The sequence below is a fragment of the Pomacea canaliculata genome, linkage group LG6 (genome assembly GCF_003073045.1).
Source record: "Pomacea canaliculata isolate SZHN2017 linkage group LG6, ASM307304v1, whole genome shotgun sequence".
Taxonomy (NCBI): domain Eukaryota; kingdom Metazoa; phylum Mollusca; class Gastropoda; order Architaenioglossa; family Ampullariidae; genus Pomacea; species Pomacea canaliculata.
In genome coordinates, this window is record NC_037595.1 from 23,082,658 (window position 1) to 23,103,408 (window position 20,751).

General features: G+C 44.3%; 1 protein-coding gene across 3 annotated transcripts in view; it reads right to left on the reverse strand.

The window, feature by feature from the left end:
- Positions 1-536: 536 nt before the first annotated feature.
- LOC112566769 (synapse-associated protein 1-like) overlaps positions 537-20,751 on the reverse strand; it is a 28,365-nt gene continuing 8,150 nt past the window's right edge. Inside the window, exons 6-10 of one of the 3 annotated variants that reach the window (XM_025243118.1) lie at positions 16,401-16,451; positions 15,729-15,764; positions 9,861-10,022; positions 9,362-9,458; positions 5,436-5,570 (exon numbers count right to left, since the gene is read on the reverse strand). In XM_025243118.1, coding sequence (XP_025098903.1) covers positions 9,382-9,458; positions 9,861-10,022; positions 15,729-15,764; positions 16,401-16,451 — 326 coding nt within the window. In that variant the 3' untranslated portion in view covers positions 5,436-5,570; positions 9,362-9,381. Of the gene's footprint in view, positions 5,571-9,361; positions 9,459-9,860; positions 10,023-15,728; positions 15,765-16,400; positions 16,452-20,751 lie in introns of all 3 variants that reach the window. The other 2 variants (XM_025243116.1, XM_025243117.1) reach the window with 2 other exon arrangements.

Below are 20,751 nucleotides of genomic sequence, written 5' to 3' on the forward strand. Positions count from 1 at the left end.
AGGAACAGCAGAGTTTTCAGCAAACGCGGTTTGAGGGGAAAGGGAGGTTTCATGTTACCCCTGTCATGGTCATCTGACTTAGTGAGTAGCACGTCTTGCTTCGCTTGCCAAACTTGGAACTTGGTTACTTGCAAGCACCGGTTCATCTAACATTGCAACAGACCATTCACTGGTGTCACTACCACTGAAACAAATGGATAGACCCTGGCTAGCTCACGCCAGCCATATTGAAAGATGTAAGGCAATTCAAACTGCCGTCACCGTATTTTTCGTGTTCTTTTTCATTTAACTGTCAACTTTCCATGCTTTTCTGTTTTCTTGACCTGCTTTAAGTTCTTTGATTTAAAAACTGAGGAAGTGTCAACTTGTACATCTTTCGCGCTAGTTTCTATCACATTAAAAGTAGTAAAATGACTGCGTGGCTGCTTCAGAAAGTTATATTACAGCGTTCGCATGGTCTGTCCAGCATTTTTAGACCAGTGGCCATTAGAGTAGCTCCTTTCATGTAATTACAAAAGAACAAAAACAAAACAACATAAACTTGTACGAGTTGATTTTAATTCCCTCTGTAAACAGCAGGATGTAACAAGATATTACAAATATGTACATACACTTGTGATAACAGTCGAGACTGCCACTTTCTACAGGTGTAAACAACTTTACTATCTAATCAACAAGAAGGTGGGAGGGTAGGAACCCTACTCCATCCCGATCCCCATCCAAGCACATCCCCAGGCAACGTCCTATTTACAATCCAATTTACTTCGCGGTTCTAATCGTCCAAAGTTTCGAGATTGAAAGTGAGCAACTGACAGTGAAAGTACCCGAGGTCTGCAAAGAGAGTAATCACATGAGCGAATACTGGTCACGTGACGTGGCAATCGCCCTCAACGGTGTTTCGCGAACGCGAGCAGATCGACTACCCACTAACATAGCGACGATGCTCGTCTTGTACAAAGGTGTCACCGTTGAAGTGCACCACAGAAACAGCTGAAATAAGTGTGGAAGAACAATTTAGCCACCAGGCCATAGTCACACTGGCTACGCTGTATCAAACCTCAGTATTTCCGACTTGCCCAATTCTGACATGATGGCAGCGAGCCGTTGGGAATCCTCCTCGTGGCACAGATCTTAAGGCCTCGGCCTAAACGTGACACGTGTCTACTTCCCTATAAACCACAGCTTCCGTTTTTCTGCCTGTGGCAAAATTTACGCTTGTTTTTACTAGTATCCCATCCGGAAATCTCCCCTCTCCAGTCCTATTTTCCCTCCTGTGTTTGTGAAAACTGCTAAAATTATCAGCGCTCACTTCCTTCCCAGTGATCTCTCTCTCACCCTGATGTCAAGGCTTTTTCTCTGCCTCGTGCAGATGTCTGGAGTCTCCCATCTCAAAACAATCATTTAAAAACCCTATGATTGAACACCTTAAAAACAGTGCAATTATCAGTGATGTAAAAAATAAAAAGAGATGGTAATAAATCCTACCTGACCCCCGAAAGTTGACGTGATGCCCTTTCACCGTTAGGACGGCACAATCTGCTGCTCTACCCTCGGGATTAAACAGATTATACCAATGTGTCGTAGCTGACGCAACCATTTTGGCATCTCAAGATCTTATTACTAGGTGTCGTGTTCTGCATCACCCGAGGTAATGTGTGCTGCCTCATTCGGCATTACATATGTTCATTACTCGGGTGTAATATGTGCTACAGAATCTATGGTGCTTTAATCGGTGTAAGGTGTGTTCATTTATTTGACATGGTGTGTACTGCATTACTCGGTGTAACGTGTGCTGCATCACTCAGTCTAATGTGAACTGCATTACTAGATGTAACGTGTGCTGTATTACTGTTCACGGCCGCCTAAAATTACACACATATCACAAAGTTTTGCAATAAGATCAACAACAGCTATGGTACTAGACAGTTGCCACGGACTGAAACATAACAAGTTTTCAACCAGATTGATTTTGTGATAAGCTACGTAGTTGTACATATGTACACCTGTGCATTACATGTACAGTTCCTGCATAGTTGTCTCTTACCTGGAACGTACACTAGCTCACATTTTGGTTCCTCTGAAAATTATGCGTTATCTGACACAATAGCTGCTGAGGCAAGAATTGTATGCGGACTATTCTACTTTCGTTGCCAAAACAAAACTACTTTCGGAATGTGCTGCCGGCAAGGACGGCGCAGCTAACGACCACATCAGATGTGAAATGAGAACGAAGTACTACGTCAACCCCAGAGTGAGCACTTTCACCTTCACATTGTGGAATGACGCCAACTGCTCGCCACTTCCATCACAAGCCACTCCACCGCCGCTTATTCGGACAGCGCTAAGAAATAAAAAAGTACACCAAGACTACAAAAGATCTGTGGTGCGATGACCCCTCACAACAACTCCGACTCGACCACATTTTTTACAGAAAACTAAGTCGCAAACTCTGTCGTGGTCCTCTGTACCATAAAGAGCAACATGTGGACACACACACTCTCCAGTAAGCATAAACATTTAAATATTTCTGTAAATATTCCCGTCACTGCGACTCTCACTTATTGAAATATAATTGAAAAAGAAAGCTACATAAGAAACAAAGCTCACAGCAATCATATCATGTAGGTCAACCTACCAGCTAAAACGTGCATGTAATAATCCGAGTCATAACTTTACCACTACGCGGCATCATTTTCCGACGTACACCTGAAGAAGACAACAAACAAGTCAACTAACACCGAAGATGCTAAGTTTCAGTGCCTTCCAATCTGTTTGAGTGAAGGTAAGCAGCAGTGAGAACAGACTGCTGCAGGAAAGCAAAACAAAGACGCTATAAAAAAGAGTGGCCTTAACCTTTTGGCTACCAGTTTGCCAGCTACACGTAAACACACTTATCACTCTATCATCCACAGAGGTGGGCCCAAGAGGTCGGAAAGTGTGCGGCGTCGGTAGTCGTGCTGTTTCGCCGGTACACCGCTTACATTCCCTTTTTCAAGTTACTTCGTAAACCGTAAAAGTCCCCTGAATGTTTGTCCTTCGCGACAGCTGCAGGAGGTATCTATTACCTATTATCCATTACCTCAATTCAGCTGATAGAAGCGGTTCATGTACAGTCCTTCTGGCTTCTGCTATGATTTTGTTTTCATTTACCTTAACAGCTAATGCCCTTGTCCTCGCAACAAACTCCAAACACGGCTGCCCTATACAATGCGTATCCAACGACTTTAAAAAGATAACTCTGTGTCGCAGTTCTCGTCAAAATTAATGCTGATATCAGTCGAGGCGCATCTTGAGTGTCGGCGAGAAAAAAAATTATTCAAGTGACAGACGAGAAGAAAACACACTAAACTAGCATGGCCAGCGAAACAATAAAATAAGAGCAAATGCTAAAATATGGTTTGATTCATTAAGTGCTATACAAACAAGTCAGGAATGTGGCATGGACATTGACCTACTTTTGTGATAACACATGAAAGCCTTTCAAAGAGAGATGTACTCTAGTGCAACAAGACAATGTCTTTAAAGTTTTTTCTCAACAAATAATAAGAAGACAAATCAATAAAGTACGCCTAAAGGTGGGAAAAAAATGTTGAAAATCTTCTAGAAGACAAGAACTAAGCAAACACGTCGACATCTTCATACTTTGCAAAACTTTACAAGAATAAAAGAAAGTATTGGGTTGCAGTAGCTGGGAATAAAAGCAAAGGCTTTAGGGTGCATTAATTGGCGCGTTCAGCAAAACTTATTCTTAAAAAGAAATTTTGTCTTCATGCATGGCGGAAAAAGCACGCAGGCACCAAGAACTGCCCGGTCAGTGGAGATGCTCTCCTCTCCATGAGCTCACTGTAAAGATCGTCCTTCTCTACAGGAGGCCACGTGACTGTCACATGCGGGAAGCGAGCGGTGCGGACGAGATGCTCTGAGAAGCGACAGACAAAGGGTGTCAAGAGACCAAGCCCAGACATCTGGTCATGGTACAATGTTTTGCAACAGAACCGTCATGGCTTTTTTTTTTTTTTACAACGTGGTGATGGTTCAGACAAAGCTCGTACCTGGGTGCTGAAGGTAAGGGGGCGGAAAGAAAAGGAATCACCTAAAGGTAAAACGACAGCAAATGACGGAGAACAGACCACCACCATTGCACAAAAATATTCGTAAAAAAGCCTTGGTCTTTTCATAGCAGAATTTGTTAATAGTCCTAAAAAAATCATACTTCATGTTCCCTCCATTCTTAGAATAAATAAAACATTTACAGCGGGGACAAGGAAGGGACTAGGAAGAGTGCAAAGGAAAACTGAAGGTGAAGCGGTCACAGGGACTGGAGGACACCCGACAGCTAATGGACACACGTCTACAACACCTGTCAGGTGTTAAGGCTACCTGTTGATTGTATGGCTGTCTCGCTCTTACAACAAAGGATCCCAGATCGGTAAAAGCATGCAGGGTGGGAGTCAGGTGAGGTAGTGGTGGGGTAGGGGGTAGGCTGTGGCCGCAACAGCTGCTGAAGAAGGATGCACATGTGCTGCAAGAGAAAAGGCAAACGGAAAGGAGAGCGACACAAGAGTGATAAGTGCGCGTGGAGAGCTTACGGTTGAGAAAGTACAGGAGCAGCTTACCAGTTAATGGCAGGAAAGGGTCAGGACCGAGTAGAAAAATAGCAAGAGGAAGGAGGCAACGAAAAAGAATTTAAAAAATCCCCCGGATATTTTATGCTCAACTGAGATACAATCGGTATGCGTATGGCAGAACCTAATGCTTCCTCAGGGGACTGAAGACTTCAAGGTAAGGTAGAAACAGCGTGCACAGACCACGGTGGTCGGCAGAAGAACTAGAGGTCAGGGGGTCAAAGTCCCATTGGTTTTCCTGGCACAAAAAGTCAGGCAAAGCGCTCACCCAACTACGGGAAGTGGAGGGCGGAGGTGTACGTGATATGTGCAGCGAGTGTCTGTATCGATCCTTGTCACATGACGAATAGCATGAGACACTGGAGACTAACCTCCACCCAACAAACATGCACGCAACCATACTAAATGACACAATAAAATTAATGTGATTATCAAAAATCCCTCGTGGAATGAATGGGAGAATTGTGGATGTTTAAAAACCCACGAACTAAAATTTCACCCACTCAGCAACCTCTTAAGCTATCTACAGTCATTCAGCCCTCTTCACTGACAAAATATTATGGTAGACAACAAAATCGCTTCTAGTAGCGAAACAATCACAAGCAACTAGAAAAAAAAACCTGATCCGATGTATATCTTTCTTTGGATTAAAAAAAATCGTCTGCCACAGATTTTGTAGATGAAGAACTGACGATGCACACGTAGCTCTGAAAGATGGTAAGGTGCAGCGTCTGCTGATGGAAGGAAGAGGGAGAGAAGCGACGTAGAGGACGACGGTGGCAGCTGCCTGTCTGGGATGTTGCTATGACAACGCCTGCGTTTCTTCCTCGATCTGCTGCAGGATCTCGCGCTCAAGGTCTGGGTCCTCCAGTTCGGCGGCCCCACCCACCATCTCGTAGTCCTGCAGCTCCTGCTGTAGCGCCTTCTCCCACTCCGCCTCCTCATCTGCAACACCAGTAACGACACAAACAACGATCAAACTACGTGACAACTCGGTTACAGCGGAACTACAGGTAAACAGCGATGCGACTCGTGAGCTCAGGCGTGCAAAGCGCGACTCGGGGAGAAAGACATAGAGAAAAGACACACGCACAACGCACAGGGAAAAACAAAAGCAGAGAGAATTTTTTTTAACGCCGAGCCACCATATGGAGGGGGTTGCTGCATAAGCTCTTCCGAAAGGTGGAGACGTTATCTATATCAGCTCTGATATTTGTGATGATCATGCCAACCCAATATTTTTTCGGTTGTTCGTTAAGTGTGCCTACTACCTGAAGTCATCTCGCAATCAATATTAGAAGTATCAGGACAGCTGTTTCATTAAAGCGAGCTGCTCAACCCGGCGTCGACTGCCAACGATGAGGTCTCCTGGAGTTAGTTTATTCCTTGTTGCTCCTTTGAGGAGAATAGGGCCGCGACAACACTTCACCAGCGGACCCGGTTTTAGGCAGCCTTCTTCAGTTGGGCCCACGTGGTTCCGATGTCCTTTGCCTCGCTCTCTACTGTTATTTTCAGTCTGCTTTGGTCTCTCAACTCTCCTCTTCCCCTGAGGGTTCCAGTCAAGTGCCTGCTTGGCAATGGTGTCAGCTGGTTTGCGCAGGGTATGTCCTATCCAGCCCCATTTGCACTTTTTGATGTCTTGGCTAGTGGCATTCTGGTTGATTCTTTTCCACAGGCTGCTGTTGGATATCTTTTCAGGCCATCTTATTCCCAGAATATGGCGAAGGCATCCATTGGTAAAGGTCTGGAGCTTGTTGTTGATGGCATTTATCTTTAGGTTTCAGAACCAAACAGTAGTTCTGTTTCACAATGGTGTTGAAGATGCGGGTCTTACTGCTGAACGATAATGCTTCGTGAGCTCCAGACGCGGCGTAGGCTGTGGTGTGCCTACTACCTAAAGTCATCTCCCTTAAGTCATGATAGAAGTATCAGGAAAGCTGTTTCATTAAAGCGAGCTGCTTCAACCCGGCGTCGACTGCTAAGATGAGGTCTCCTGGTGTATCGGCTTTATTTTCTCCTTGGTCTCAGTATGCTGACACTTCTTCTTCTTGTTCCCTATTCGTTCTTATTCGAGCATAGGGCCGCAACCACACCCCACCATCGGACCCGGTTGCTCACACTGTAAGAACCTAAACCCCTCTACATCACGGCCAGCCCTGCGCGCGCACGCACGTACACACACGGACAGAAAGATGGGGGGGGGGGAGAGAAGAATGAGTGTGGTTGGGTGAAAGAACATTAAAAAAAAAGACGATGTTGTCCCGCCAGAAAACGCTGTTAATTTTTCACTTGATACCAAAATTAATGAGCACACTTTATTCTTTAAAGGTTAGTGAGGTGACATTTTGTCTAGTGATAAAGCTCCCATTCCGTCCTCGAGATAGATGCTATTAAACATCACACATATTAGAACAAAGTCAAGAACACTGAAGTCAGGAATGCGCATGGATACATTTTACGTAGTGAAGATGTTAGCCAATGAGAGAGCTGAGCTGCATAAAATAATACAGGCTCATTCTCAAAGCATAAAATCACTGTTGTGTTTCGCTAAAAACCTTCCACACGAGCAAAATACTTCAACAAGGGGTTCAAATACAGGCTCAGACCTTACAACAGAGCTCGCTTTACTTATGTCCAGCCTGCCAGTGTGCAAACTCTAACAACACTACACACCATATCTGATAAAACATATACAGCATCTTGTTGCAAACCTGATCTCAGTTTATTCCACACTCCAAGTCTCAATAAGATATAGATCAAAACAGAAAGTTAGAATGTCACAAACTCATCTATTCTGTACAAGTTCTCATTGTCATTAAATATACATGAATCATCTGAGTATTTCTGAAGATGGCATAACTCCTCTTTAATCTTAATCAGAAGTAAGATATAGTGTAAACAAACGGGATAAGACAGTGCCTGAGGCGCGCCAGTGAATGTGTTGATCATACTAGATGTAAAAGTACTATCCATTCCGGTACATACTAGATAAATGTCTAATACCCAATTCACTGTGCATTGCAATGACATACTATAGTTTCCTGAGCAAGAGCTGAATGGTTTTTGAAATCATTACTTCGTACACAAGCAGAGCTCTTCTTGAGAGGAAACATGAGCATACTACCCCAAATGCAAACAAATCTTAGCAAATAAGGCGTATCTGTCAAATGAGATCCCGATTTCGACTTTTTTTCTGTGCATGGTGATGTTTGTAGGAGCGTGTATGGCGACGGAATGGGAGCATCACCTCGATTTGGGAAATTTTTATCTTACACTGAGCTTTTACCTATTTATTAGCAAAAAACTTGCGCCTCACTAGACCTTTAAACAGTTACTTGAAAACCCGATGCCCGCATGTTGTAAACAACAGTGGAAAGCTTGCACAATTGCCAAGAAAGCTTCGTTAGATTGTACGAGAGAAAAAAAAACAAAACAAAATAAACACCCACAGAAATTAAAGCATAAACCCACACATTGTTTTCAGACTAGTATAAAAGCTAAGCAAAATAAACAAACAACAACAATTTTTACCGTGCCCAGCATATGCTAGGATAAGCCAAGGGAGCATAGCACAATAATACAATAATAAGCTAGGTTAAGCAATAAACATATGGGGAACTGAAATAAACACGCCCAAACTCCATGGCGTTTAGCTGCACACTGTGCGCGCCTCATAGCGGTGCTCAGCCATCAGTCAGGAGTGGTACCGTCCGGAAACGAGTTGTGAGAAATCCCGCTGCTCCTGGAACAAGTGCCTAGCACGATGTTCGGTTCTCCTCACTCCCTACTTTAGCCCAAACATGATGTGCCTCCACCCACTGAGACTGGTAAACAGCAAAGCTGATTCTCGGAACAAATAGACTACTAAGTCCCGGCTTCTTGGCAGAGCGCTTCTGTGTTAGAATCTACTCCAGCGGTTTCTAGACTAATCGTCCACCTTACTACCGGTGGTATGTTGGGTGGTGGGTGGGTCAAGGCCATTTGACTGACAAGTGACACGAGACCCTGCTGGAAGTTTCCCACCATCCTTGGGAAGAAGTCACTGTAGCAAACTGAAGCAGGCAATCACGTGGAAGTTCCACATCATCGGCCTCAGGTATCGCATCGATGAAAATGGCGTACTCTCTACTTCATCCTGGAGGGGAGTATCCACCATTTTTCTGCCACTGTCTTTGCCGGATTAGAATCCGTCACCTAAATTTGCTAAATACTGTTCGGTGTTGCATAGGATCCCTTGGTTTTTCTGTTAGTGCTGAGGTTCATGGGTGTTGACAAAGGTTTGTGGTCAGTGTCCTCGTTGGTTTGAGGCTGGTTAGGACCTGTGAATGAAAAACTTTCCTCTTTCCACGCTACAGATAAGGAATCTACAAGTGTAGAAGGTATGGGTTCGAACTTGCACAGGCTTGATATTGTGAATCACTTACGCTTGTTCCCTTTGAGGCCACCATGTTTTAGGTGCATCTGATACTGCCATTTGCGCTGTGTCTTGATATTCAGTTTGCTTACTCGACACTAGTCTAATTTAGTCTGGTTAGTAATCCCTAGCAACCGCACTGTGCTCATTCCTCTATGTGCTCTTTCCAGCACAGCCGTGCACACGCCTTCATTTGCATTGTTTATACATCTGCAACATGCTCCTTCACCCTTCTTTAGTAATTCAAGACAGAGAGAAAAAAGAAAAAAAAAAACCAGAAAGGGAGTTCCCAGCCGACCAAGTCTATCCCTCGTGTACAAACCGCAGTCTGTGAGCTCGTCGCTAGTTCTTGAGCTCCAGCAGCTCGTTCATGAGCTCCTTCTCCCACTCCGCGTCTATGACGTCATCGATCAGCTCACCTGCCGGCATGCGCTTCAGTGATTAAACAATGACCAGCAAACACTTGATGACTAGCTGGAGTGCAAAAACACCGTGTAGACACCGCAAGAGAGTTTGTGTGTGCGTACATGTTCGTGAGCTTGGACTTGCGTACCTGTCTGTGTGTGCGTGCATGTTTCTCGATAATGGAATGGGGCGGGATGGGGGGAACTTACCCAAGTTATGGAAATATAATCTTGTTAGGATTAGGAGAATCGGGAAATTTAAACATAGGCTGAAAGCTTGGAGAAGTTCTCGTCATAACAAGTACCACTCATGGGGCGGCCCTACGTTCATCAGAAGAGACAGTGAACACGCGTTAAAGCAAAGCTGATCAGTGGGCCCATACAGAGGTCACACACCACAGAGGCCTCGGCTCTCACCTTCCTTCTTGTCGTCCTTGACCCCCAATTGCTCCATCTCCCGCCGCACGTCCTCCTCGCACAGATGCTGACCGTTGAAGGTGTCGCTGACGAACTCGTCGTTGGCGGGGCTTTCGTGGACCTCCTCCTCCTTGCCCGCCTCTGCGCCAGGCACCGGCGACTCTGAAAGTGACATACATTACTGTTATCTCCTGCAACATAAACTTCATCGAAGAATCTGAGAGTGATACACCGTTATATCTTTTTTCCCCATGGCCTTCACCCGTGCCTGTATAACAATGCATTGACTTCTACTCGTCATTTCTGTTCTCCACCAAATTCCTATCCTTTTGTTCATTCCTTCATCTTTAACATTCAAACTTTTTGATGCATAAAGAAAAAGTCCAGAATAGATGGAAGCCAGAAATTAAAAGCTGAGGATTGTTAGTGGAGCAAAAGACTCTAAGCCACTCCACCCTTTTCCTCCAATTTCTCCCTATATGTGTGCTTGAGCGTCCATTTGCGCGCGTTCTCTTCAGAAAGGGAGAAAGAAAGAGAAAAAAATATTGGTGGTGGGCGACATCTGGCCGCCTGTTACAAGAAACCTTGAACCACAAACACGTTATTGATAAATAGCCAAATGTAAGATGGCGTAATGCTGCAGGTCCGCATGATAACAGCAGATGCTGTCTCCACAAATCTGCTCAGTGGGTGTGTTTTTTTGCGCGAACGAGGCTGCCACTCTGGCCACAGCATCCTAGGTGATCTGGTATGACTCACCATCGCCTGCTGTGAGTCACGGAAGTAACATACTGTGGCAACAACAAGAATAATAAATGACGTTTTGTGCACACACACACAGAGTGTGGATTAAACCTGTAATGCCATCTACACAGCAAGGCTGCCAGTCATGTCATCTATCTAGTCAGCAGCCCAAAAGGTACCCCTCAAACTCCCCTCCAGTCTCCTCCCCGCTGTTCTGTTTTTAGAAAGTCAAGTTGTATCTCACATGCTGCCAAGGGCTCGGTGACTTGTGTCCCACAAGCTCACAGTGACTAGAGTCCATGAGTTGTTATCTGCTATTTTGAGTCACAAAACAGTGATAGTGGGAGGCACAATGATGACAGCAAGGTAACTTAAAAATTACCCGCACAATTACCCGAAAAATCACACTGCATTCCGCTTTATAGGGCGCTAGACTACAAGTGGACAGATTTCTAAGTAGAGTGGCCCAAGTTGGTGGGTTTTTTTCCCCTCTCTCTGAAAGACATGGATGGTCCAGTGACGCAACGGTTAGAGGCTAATCACCAATACAGTGAGGATTGGCTGTCCTGGGTTCAAATCTTCATTTCTAGCACGCTATGTAGGGTTTTTTTTTTCTCATGTGGCACCAGTTTACAGTGTCGGCTGCTTTACTGTGATATAGCCCAACTCCTCAAAAATCTGATCTACACTGTAAATGCCTTTCTGCATTAGGCCGGATTTATACGCTTCTTCCAGTGGCCAGTAAACTGCAGTTCAGCAAGGAAATTCTAAAGTATCTGAGCTATATAACCACTGAACTATTATCACGACTCTTCCCCCGGCTACAAAGCTAACGATTTGATCGACGATTGATTCCGTACAAAACGAGTGGAACAGGAAATAACTTATTGCTTTTATTTCTTCTTTACACACAACAATGTAGCATGACCCACAGCGCTCACTCTCTTATTGTTGTATTGGTTTTTTTTTTTTTTTTTATATCTAATGGCATGTCGTCTTTACTTACTCTTAAAAAAAAAATCCCACACCCCCACACGTAATACACCCGCGAGATAAAATCCCCAGGCGTTATTTTATTTCTTTTTCTCTCTTATATCAGATATGTAGTGCGAGCTATCTAAACTGCTTGAAAGGGAAGTTGACAGGCAGCCTTGACCTACACTGCAGCTGAACTGAGGCACAACCAGTATATACCGGTTGGCAAGAAGCAGCACATGCCTTGAGGCAGCTTGAGGCAGCTTGCAGCTCCGTGCGCACGCGCACTACTGCCCTGTAACCCTGCGCCGCAGCAATTGTCTTCTCTAATGGCCGAGACACCAGGGGTCGTGCTCGACCTCGCGCTAATAAAAGAACGCATTACTAGACCGGGCCCTATAACTAAGGCTCCCCGACTAGTCATCGTCGTGGGAAGCTGAACTAATATATATATGTTGTATCGTCTGCTTATGGGTGACCAGGTGGTGGAGGGGGAGATAAAGGCGTGGTAGGGGAGGATGTCGTGGACTGCTAGACAGCCTCACGAGTGACTATCGAACTCCGTTAGTGCTGAGGGGTCGATAGATATTTTACCAATAGTTAAAGCCACTACAGAACTCTCTGCTCTCAAACATAAATACACAAACCCTAGTTGCGTTAAAGGCCTTGTCACACTCAGTGACATAATCAGAGACAAATTCCCTGGAGGTTTGCGAGGTCTACCATAACAAAAAAAAAACAGCGTTAAAATCTTTACATGCCAGGTACAAATTCTGAACTCAGGGTGACCCTCCCACCTGGAATCATGACCGCCGGGAATGAAAACGTATAAAATCTGTTGCTAGCTCCTTTTCTCTCTCTAATGGAATCAACACTAAACAACATACTGGTACCTGGCGTTCCAAACGGAGTAAACACATTTTTATATTGCTGCCAGGTATTACTTCATGTCATGAGGGCTTACGTTTGTTTTTTTTTTTTATAAAGTAGGTTTGGGGTGAATGTTGTGTTCTAAGCCTGAAGAAACGCTCAACGACCTTCCCCTGAAAAAAAAACAGTACAGTCCTGCTTCAGTAGGATCGGACAAATGAATGGATAAGGGCCAAACACATACACGCGACTTTATTTATGACATGAAATAACTGCAGATTTTATCTTCTGTTAAATCAAGGGCATGGCAAAAGGGCAGTGATAAAAATATGCTCTCTCGATTTTATTTATGATATGAAATAACTATATCTTATCTCCTGTTAAATTAAGAAGGGCAGTAGTAAAAATATGCTCTCTCGCACATCCCGACTGGGTGCGCAACTTCCGCACTCCATCCACCCTTTACCTAGGAGTTTGTAAGTGGTACGCGGGGAGTAGTGGTGACGATTAGCAAACAGTGAGAGCACGTGTGCGCGTGTATATTTTCCATTAAACTATCCCAGCACAACTGATGAATAACCTGCATTTCTTGAACTTGTGGTCTCTACGCCTTTACATCCGGTAGGTGACCTCCCTTGGCCTTACCCAATTTGCTGTTTCCTCTTTCAGAAAATATTTCATTGGTTTCTCCTTCCACCCTCCTGCCTGTTGATGGGAAGGCGAAGGACAGTGGAGAGAAAAAGAGGACAGAGTAGGGATAGGTAGCCTCCCCTTTCCCTCCCCACTCTTCCGAGTGTGGGGAGTGGCGCATTGCCTCTGACTGGCTTCAGCCAGTTTATCATAAACATTTGGCCGACCATGAAACAAGAGGCGAAGGTCAGTGTGACCGGCAAAACATGCCGCGCGTGACGATGATAAAGCCGGGAGCGCCACCATCTGACAAGCATGTTTTGATGCATTCAAGCCCGTGTCCCACTTACTTTCACAACCTTCATTGAGGAATGTCGAACCTCCTATAAGGTTCCACACTCACAGTGATGCAACAATTCCAAATGTTACTAGATACCCACCCATGCAAGCTAAAACTCCCAAAAAGCTATTCTTACCGCGTAAGATATATATATTTTAAAAAGTAGAATGTTTACTGACAAAGAACACACTAGCTCTCATTAAATATACATACTGACCTAAAGGCTAAAAAAGCGTCTTCTCGACAGCGAACGGGTTAATCTCTCTCTCTCACACACGCATCCTTCCCGGTTCTCTTCTGTCCCATATAAAGCACTCGATAACGTAATCGAGACCAGCCTACACAGTGGGTTTTTTTTTTCATCAAATCTGTAATATGATGCACAGGACCAATAGTTGTTACCTGGCGACTTGACGAGGTCACGCAAACTGCACAGCCAATAGAGTTTGGCGTGGCCTCGATCTTTGGGCAACGGAAATTTGATAACTAAATCAGTAAATCGCGCAAAAAAGCAAACCACCGCGCTTCGCAAAACTACTAGCCCGAGAAGTAAAGGTCCCATCACATTACAGCCATTGGAAGTGAGATAGGGAAAACTGGGAGGTGGGAGTGTAAACTATGCGTCACGCGGGTATCGAACCGGCTAGTGTGTTCGCCGGGTTTGTTCGTCGAATAGCCATCAGCTCTCGTCACAAGGGAACTACACACTATTTAAGACTTGCCTTTTCTTTTTAACTCTTTCGATACCCCCACACCCCTCGTTTGTTTGCCACAACAACCAGCTCAGACTGAACTTTGGGGATTACGCTATCTATAGCCTTCATGCGTTCTGGCGCGCGGTCGACGCTACTACACAAGTTGGCACGCGTGACTGCGGCCCCTCGCTCAGTCCTTGACCCTGACCTCGCGGCCCACATTTCAGCCAATCGCAGGCGTTGTTGCCAGCGCGCCTCCTGCGCCCCCATTCCCCCCCCCCCCAGCCAGCGCGTCACTCGGACCCCAAACACATTTATTACGCTGAGGGCACGCACAGACAGACGGACCGTGCGCCACGTTATCTAGGCTACCCAGCCTCTTCCCTCCCGTGAGCTTTGCTTCCCTTTCGACAACAGTGGGTGCAACAGTAGTCGAACAGTTCTACCACGCGAGGTCGAGTTTCTCCCGCACGTTGGCACGGTGCCCGAGCGAGAGTGAGGGGAAAAAAAGCGCGAAAACCATCACGCGGGCACATTTTCACCAACATATCATAAGCCCCTCTGCCAACAAACCCTTGCGCTTCGCTGAGTCTGCCACTAAGAAAGTGGTGTCAGCGATTGAGTTTTAGGAATACGATGTCGGAAATCAGGGTTAGCAGCTCGTGGATGTTCATGGGTGGATCCTTAATTGTTTCCCTCCAGCCCCCATTTCCTCCACACTCCATTAAAACCTAAAGGTCAAGTGCTCGGCGCGAGAATCCAGACACGCGCAATGGCAAGTACGCGTAATATACACATCTGAAACATATTTTGTCAGCACAATTTTAAATGAAAAAAAACAAACTATTTTCGTTTGTACACAGAATTTGATCGGGCAGATCAGCCACTGGGCATGAGCAAACGAAACCTGACTAGTTTAATTCTCACAACAGCGCAGGGAGTAACTGAATTACGTGACCCATCACTGTCCTTGTGCCCAACCCCCAGAATCACTCAGGGGTAGCATCCACAGGGATAATTTACTACAACATCCACCACCCCAACTCTCTTTCTGTATACACTCTCTCATTTTCTGTCTGCCAAATCATCATAATTACTGTTGAACCTTATCTGGGAAAGCCTTCAGTTAATCTTTTCTTATAATACTGAGAAAGTTTAATCCAAGCACTTAAAACTCTGCTTACTTTTAATTGCTAAGCAATTAGACAACCTATTTTAGGAGATGCAGACTTAAGCACTCAGCAATCCACTGTTAGTAACCTTTTCCATAGCAGGCTACTCCTAAAATATGCTAAAATGAATAACAGCAGGTTGAAAACGATGATTTGTGAGATATTACAAGGCACACAAAACATACTACACTGTTAACATAACAAATTCTTATCAAATTGTAGTTTTCATCAGAAAATACTAAGTAACTAGACTAGAGAGTACTAAACCAGCTGTGTCTAATCCTCTTTCATTCCCAATTTCTTCAATTCTTTTTGTCATAAAACACATTACACAAAGAAATATAAATCCAAACTGTACAAGTGAAAACCAAACACCCAAAATAAAGCAAACAATCACCAGACAATTAAAGCATAAACATATGAAACAAGATTCACTATTTACCATTCAATCCTTCCTGGTTAACATTGTGTTCTGTATCTGTAAAAGCATCAAAATAAGCATGTGCAGGGCCATTTCTCTTCTTAAAAAAAATGCAAGCAGGGGACCTAACCCAACCCTTGATTGAAAATAATGCAAACTTTTTTCTTTGAAATCATCTTTGTAACTTCCTGTTATTTGCTTCTTCCTCTGCATCCCCCAACCCCTCTCTGCAATGCCAACAAATATTGATGGTAGGAACCATGATGGCCGCTCATGGCTACCTTTTTGTGTAAGCCATTTGACAGAAAAAGTTCTCTATGCCTACTTTTATCTGGTTTTCAACTTTGGCTGCCTGTTTGTAAGCCTGGCAACACAAGAAAGAAAACTTGACTCTAAAGGTTTAAATCTGAAATCTTGCCAGTATCTTGTCTCCGGCAGGCTAATCTCTTTCAATCTCTGGTAAGCAAAGAAAAATTATAATGGCAAGTGATTGCAGACCACCTATACAAAACTCTTAGTGTCAACACAGGTAACCAATGTACAGATAATATAAGGTTACCATTATATCAAACGTAGTGTAATCCTAATGAGTTAAAAACAAAATATTAGGAGCAAAAATCCAATCTCTACGTCAGGTGCCATCACAGGTGGAAGAAATCAATGTTATTAGAGGGAGAAAAACCAATGACCTACCCTTCTGCTCAATGCTGACTGAGGAAGACCATGAACTGCTGCTGCTGTCTTCTGCAACAGAGCCAAAGATGGGTGGGTAACCAGTCAATGCTGTGGCGTTCAATTACAACAAATGTATAAATAAAAATTGCTCACTTCTACACACACGCTTGCTTACCTACACTTACACATAAATACATATCACACATGATATTTGCTTCTTAAAATCATTGCTTTTCTGCCCTTTTTGCATGCTTGGTTTTAACAGCAGACAAGTACAGACTTGTCACCCAGCAGATCAGAACAAGGATGAAGGAGGCAAAGAAGATTGGATCGAAGACAGTGTTGCAGCGTGAAATAGGCATGGCAAGCGGAGACAGCAAGAAGCATATGAACATTGAAGGCCCTCACCAAGACTCAGCAGCGACCAGCCACAGTCATCGAAGACAGCACCGGACAGCTCCTTACGGAGAAAGCTGCTGTACTGAGCCGTTGGACTGAATACTGCAAGACTTGTACAACTACAAGATCGAACAGACACCAGCATTCTCCAGCATCACCAGACTGGGACAAGAGAGACTGAAGACCTGCCAGTCTCACTGATGAGGTGAAGAGAAGCTATGCAAGTCTGAAGGAGGAAGTCACCTGTGTGGACAACTGTTACCCGCTGAGCTGCTGAAGCATGGAGAGACGCAACAAACCAGCCTTCACCACACGCTGTAAAGATATGGAATAATAGAATGGCCAGAAGAATGGGCTCAGTCTATCATCATCCACTCCTAAGAAAAGGGAACCTGAAGCAGTGCCAGAACTACAGAACCATCAGTCTGATAATTACCAAGCAAAGTCATGCTCAAATATCCTCAACCGCTTAAAACCTATTCAGAGGAATGCTCGGCAGAGACAGGCTGGCTTCAGGCTGGAAGAAGCACGGTTAGAACAGATCTTTAACTGCCGTGTTATGATAGAAAAAACCTGGAGGTCATCATCGTGAACTATACCATAACTTCACGATTTCAAGAACTTTGATCGTGTCTGCACGATGGAGGTGTGGCCCGCGGTTGTTTCGCCGTCTGGCGGTCATGATCATCACATAGAGAGACTGCATCCAGTAGCATGCACTCTACAGAACGCCTCCAGTGCGGTCTACTCAACAACAGCGATAGGGAGTTCTCTTCGCGATGACGATCGGGGTCCGTCAAGGGGTGCCTACTCTCTCTTCCCATTCCTTTACACGCCTTAACAACTTCCAGATTGAAAAAACTCATGCTTTAAGACATCCTCACAAACCATGTTTATCTCAATCTCATTGGTGGCAGACCCTGTGCAACCTACGCTTTGCAGATGACATTGTCTCGTGGTCAGCTAAGATAGTAACAAAACTTCAGGATTTGACGCGACTACAACTCTCCAGGACCGAGCGGGGGCCTATGCATGGAATAAGCCTCAGAAAAAGCAAATATGATTATTCCACCATCGACAACAGCAGCAACAGTCGTTCATGAACGGCAGGAAACTGTGGAGTCAACAGCTTCAAGTACTTGGGTCCACCTGACTAGAGTAATGGTTGCTGTTACAGCCAGAGATCCGTATCATGATTGGTATGGCAACATCAGCAATTCCAGGCTGGATAGGATCTTGGCGAAGCAAATCAAGCTCAGTACCAAGCAAGCTGTACAAGTCCCTCGTAGTGTCAATCCTTCTCTACGGCTCGAGACTTGGACGCTACTTGCCTGCAACGGGAGAAGAAAACTCCAGGCCTTTGAGAACAAGTGCCTGAGAAAGCTGCTCCGCATCTCGTACCTGAACACAAGACCAACGCATACGTACGGGCACCGTAACCTCTTCTCGTGGGCCCACATGACCCCTTCTGGCAACGTGAAGCGGCGCAAGCTCGCTTGTTCGTCACGTCACCCGCCACAACACCCTGTCCAAGACGATCCTACAATGGAAACCCTCGAAGGGAGCCGTCGTCGTGGTCGTCGAGGAAAAGCTGGGTCACCAACATCAAAGAATGGACGAACGCGAGATGCCAGACCTGCTCTCATCTGCTCAAACAGGACCGGTGAAAATTCTGTGTCTGTTGCTACTGCCAGACGGTCCCCCCTACGTCCGGACCGGGCATGGGATTGACCTGACCTGACCTATAGTGAGTGATTTTACTAAATCATTTCAAAAACCCTGGTAATACTTTTGAAAGAAAAATCTGTCTATACAGCAATTTTATGCATCTTTGGAAGAAGGAAGACAAGAAAAGCAGAACAGCTTGATAGTAAACATTCCTTTCACAAAAGCTCTCAAAACCCATGTCTCACAATAAAGAATTGGTTGAAAAACAACAACTAGAAAACCACCTAGTTTCATGCTGGCACACTGTTCTTGAAAATAACATCTTGCTTTCGCATCAGCATAATAGGGGGATGAGGAGCACATTATGTGTCTGCCTATGAGATAAGTCACTTGTAGAAAACAATGTGTTTGTCTCCCCTGACAGTTCTCCCCTCCCCACCCAACCTTTGCTATGACAATGATGTAAGGCCAAAATGGTAAAAAAAAAAAACCCAACAAAACAACTAAACCCCCAAAAAGTTCAGTTACTTCTGCAAACAAAACATGCAGAAATGCTTCTTCTTTGCAGCTGATCTGCAAATAGTGATACATGGCAAGAAATACTAGTGCAAAAGGATGTATATGAGGAGGCTCTACTGTTGTTGTCAAGGGAGACACAAGATTTGATGGCAGTGTGAGAGATGATAAAAGAATTTTCCTGCCATACTTGCAGCCAGGGCTGAGGAGAAGAGGGGGGACAGAGGAGTCTGGTGTACTTGGCCCAGGGCTATGAAGTTGGGCCCGGCCTGTTAGTGGATATTTCCTTCTTCTTTTCTTTTTCTTTTAAGGAAACATTGATGGAAAGTTTCCTCACTCTGGGAATTTTTTTCCCCACGGTATACTACAAGTCCTGTACTGTCATTTTTCCTCATTTACTAACCACTCACCTGTAAACTTTATGTTCAAGTAGTGATGTAGATCCTAGTGCATTTGTCCTAATGTTTGCAGTCTATATGTTACTTTACTGAATGAAATGTAGATATTGCCAATTGGATTGTAAACATATTATATACTGGGAAAATAATTTATGATTATAATTACAAGGGGCCTTTGAGAGGTTGTCTGCCACGGGGTCTGTACTGGCTCTAGGCGGCCCTCCTTGCAGCCTATAGTTTAGGTACTTCTGTGATCAACACTTCATGCCAACACAACTATAAGTCATAGCAAATGTCTTCACTACCAGGGGTCTGGTAATAAGTGAGGAGATGAAGAGGCTTGCCCTTAACTTTTTCCTTTAACCCGAAGGCAACAGCTTAGTCTTCGGGTTAAAGGAAAAAGTTAAGGGCAAGCCTCTTCATCTCTCACTTATTACCAGACCCCTCCCTCCCAATATTTGGCACTTTTTGAATAATTGTGGCTCCAGGAGTAAATCAGCATCCTTGACACCTAGCAGCTTCATATAGAATGGGAACATGATTGATCAAGGGAAGAAGGTGCAAGAAGAAGAATGTGCTTTGCCTTTGCTTTCCACCTTCTTTACTTCACTTTTTTTAATAGCCAACACAATGTGAAGTGACTAAATCTACCACAGATTGTGGAGAAAACCTGGTTAAAGTTAAGCTATTAAAATAAAGAAGTGGGAAAAGGCAGAAGAAATGAGCCTGGATCTGTGAAAAATAAAGTTTTAGAAGATAATGACTATAGCCAAGATTTTAATTTTAGAAATATGCAGATATGTGCCAGGGCTTCTGCTTACGCAAAAAATTGCGAACAGTACGCATTAAAAGTCGGAGGACCCCTTCAATTTTCGTCAATGGTGGTCCCCTTCAATTTGGCGAAGACAGGGACCCTTAAAAATTGAGAAGGGTCTAACCCCAAGAATTTAGCCTTAGCAGAAGCCCTGTGTGCATTTTTGCATTTTCTTTATCATATGGATTTAACAGAATGTTTATAATGGGACAACTGAAGAGGCAGCCTCTCTAGCAAGTGCAGCTAATACTACTCTTTACAATTGTCTTTTCATTTTGTGATTGCCACAAAGCCATAGAAAACCACATCTATTTTTATCATCAGCATATTAGTTACATTACAAATTATCTTAAAGTAGATCTGTAAAAATATGTATGTTTAAATAAATGTAAAACTTAATCAGTTTAGTTTTTCATTTTGACTTGTACAGGCCAACAGAAGCTTCTTGCTATCAAAAGTATTTACTCCCGGGTTTTAAAAATCTGATAGGTAAATACTGTTTCTTCAAGGTATGGAACATACTTTTCTGGCTGGCACAATGCCAGAGTTTTATTGATCACCACCACTTTGCTAC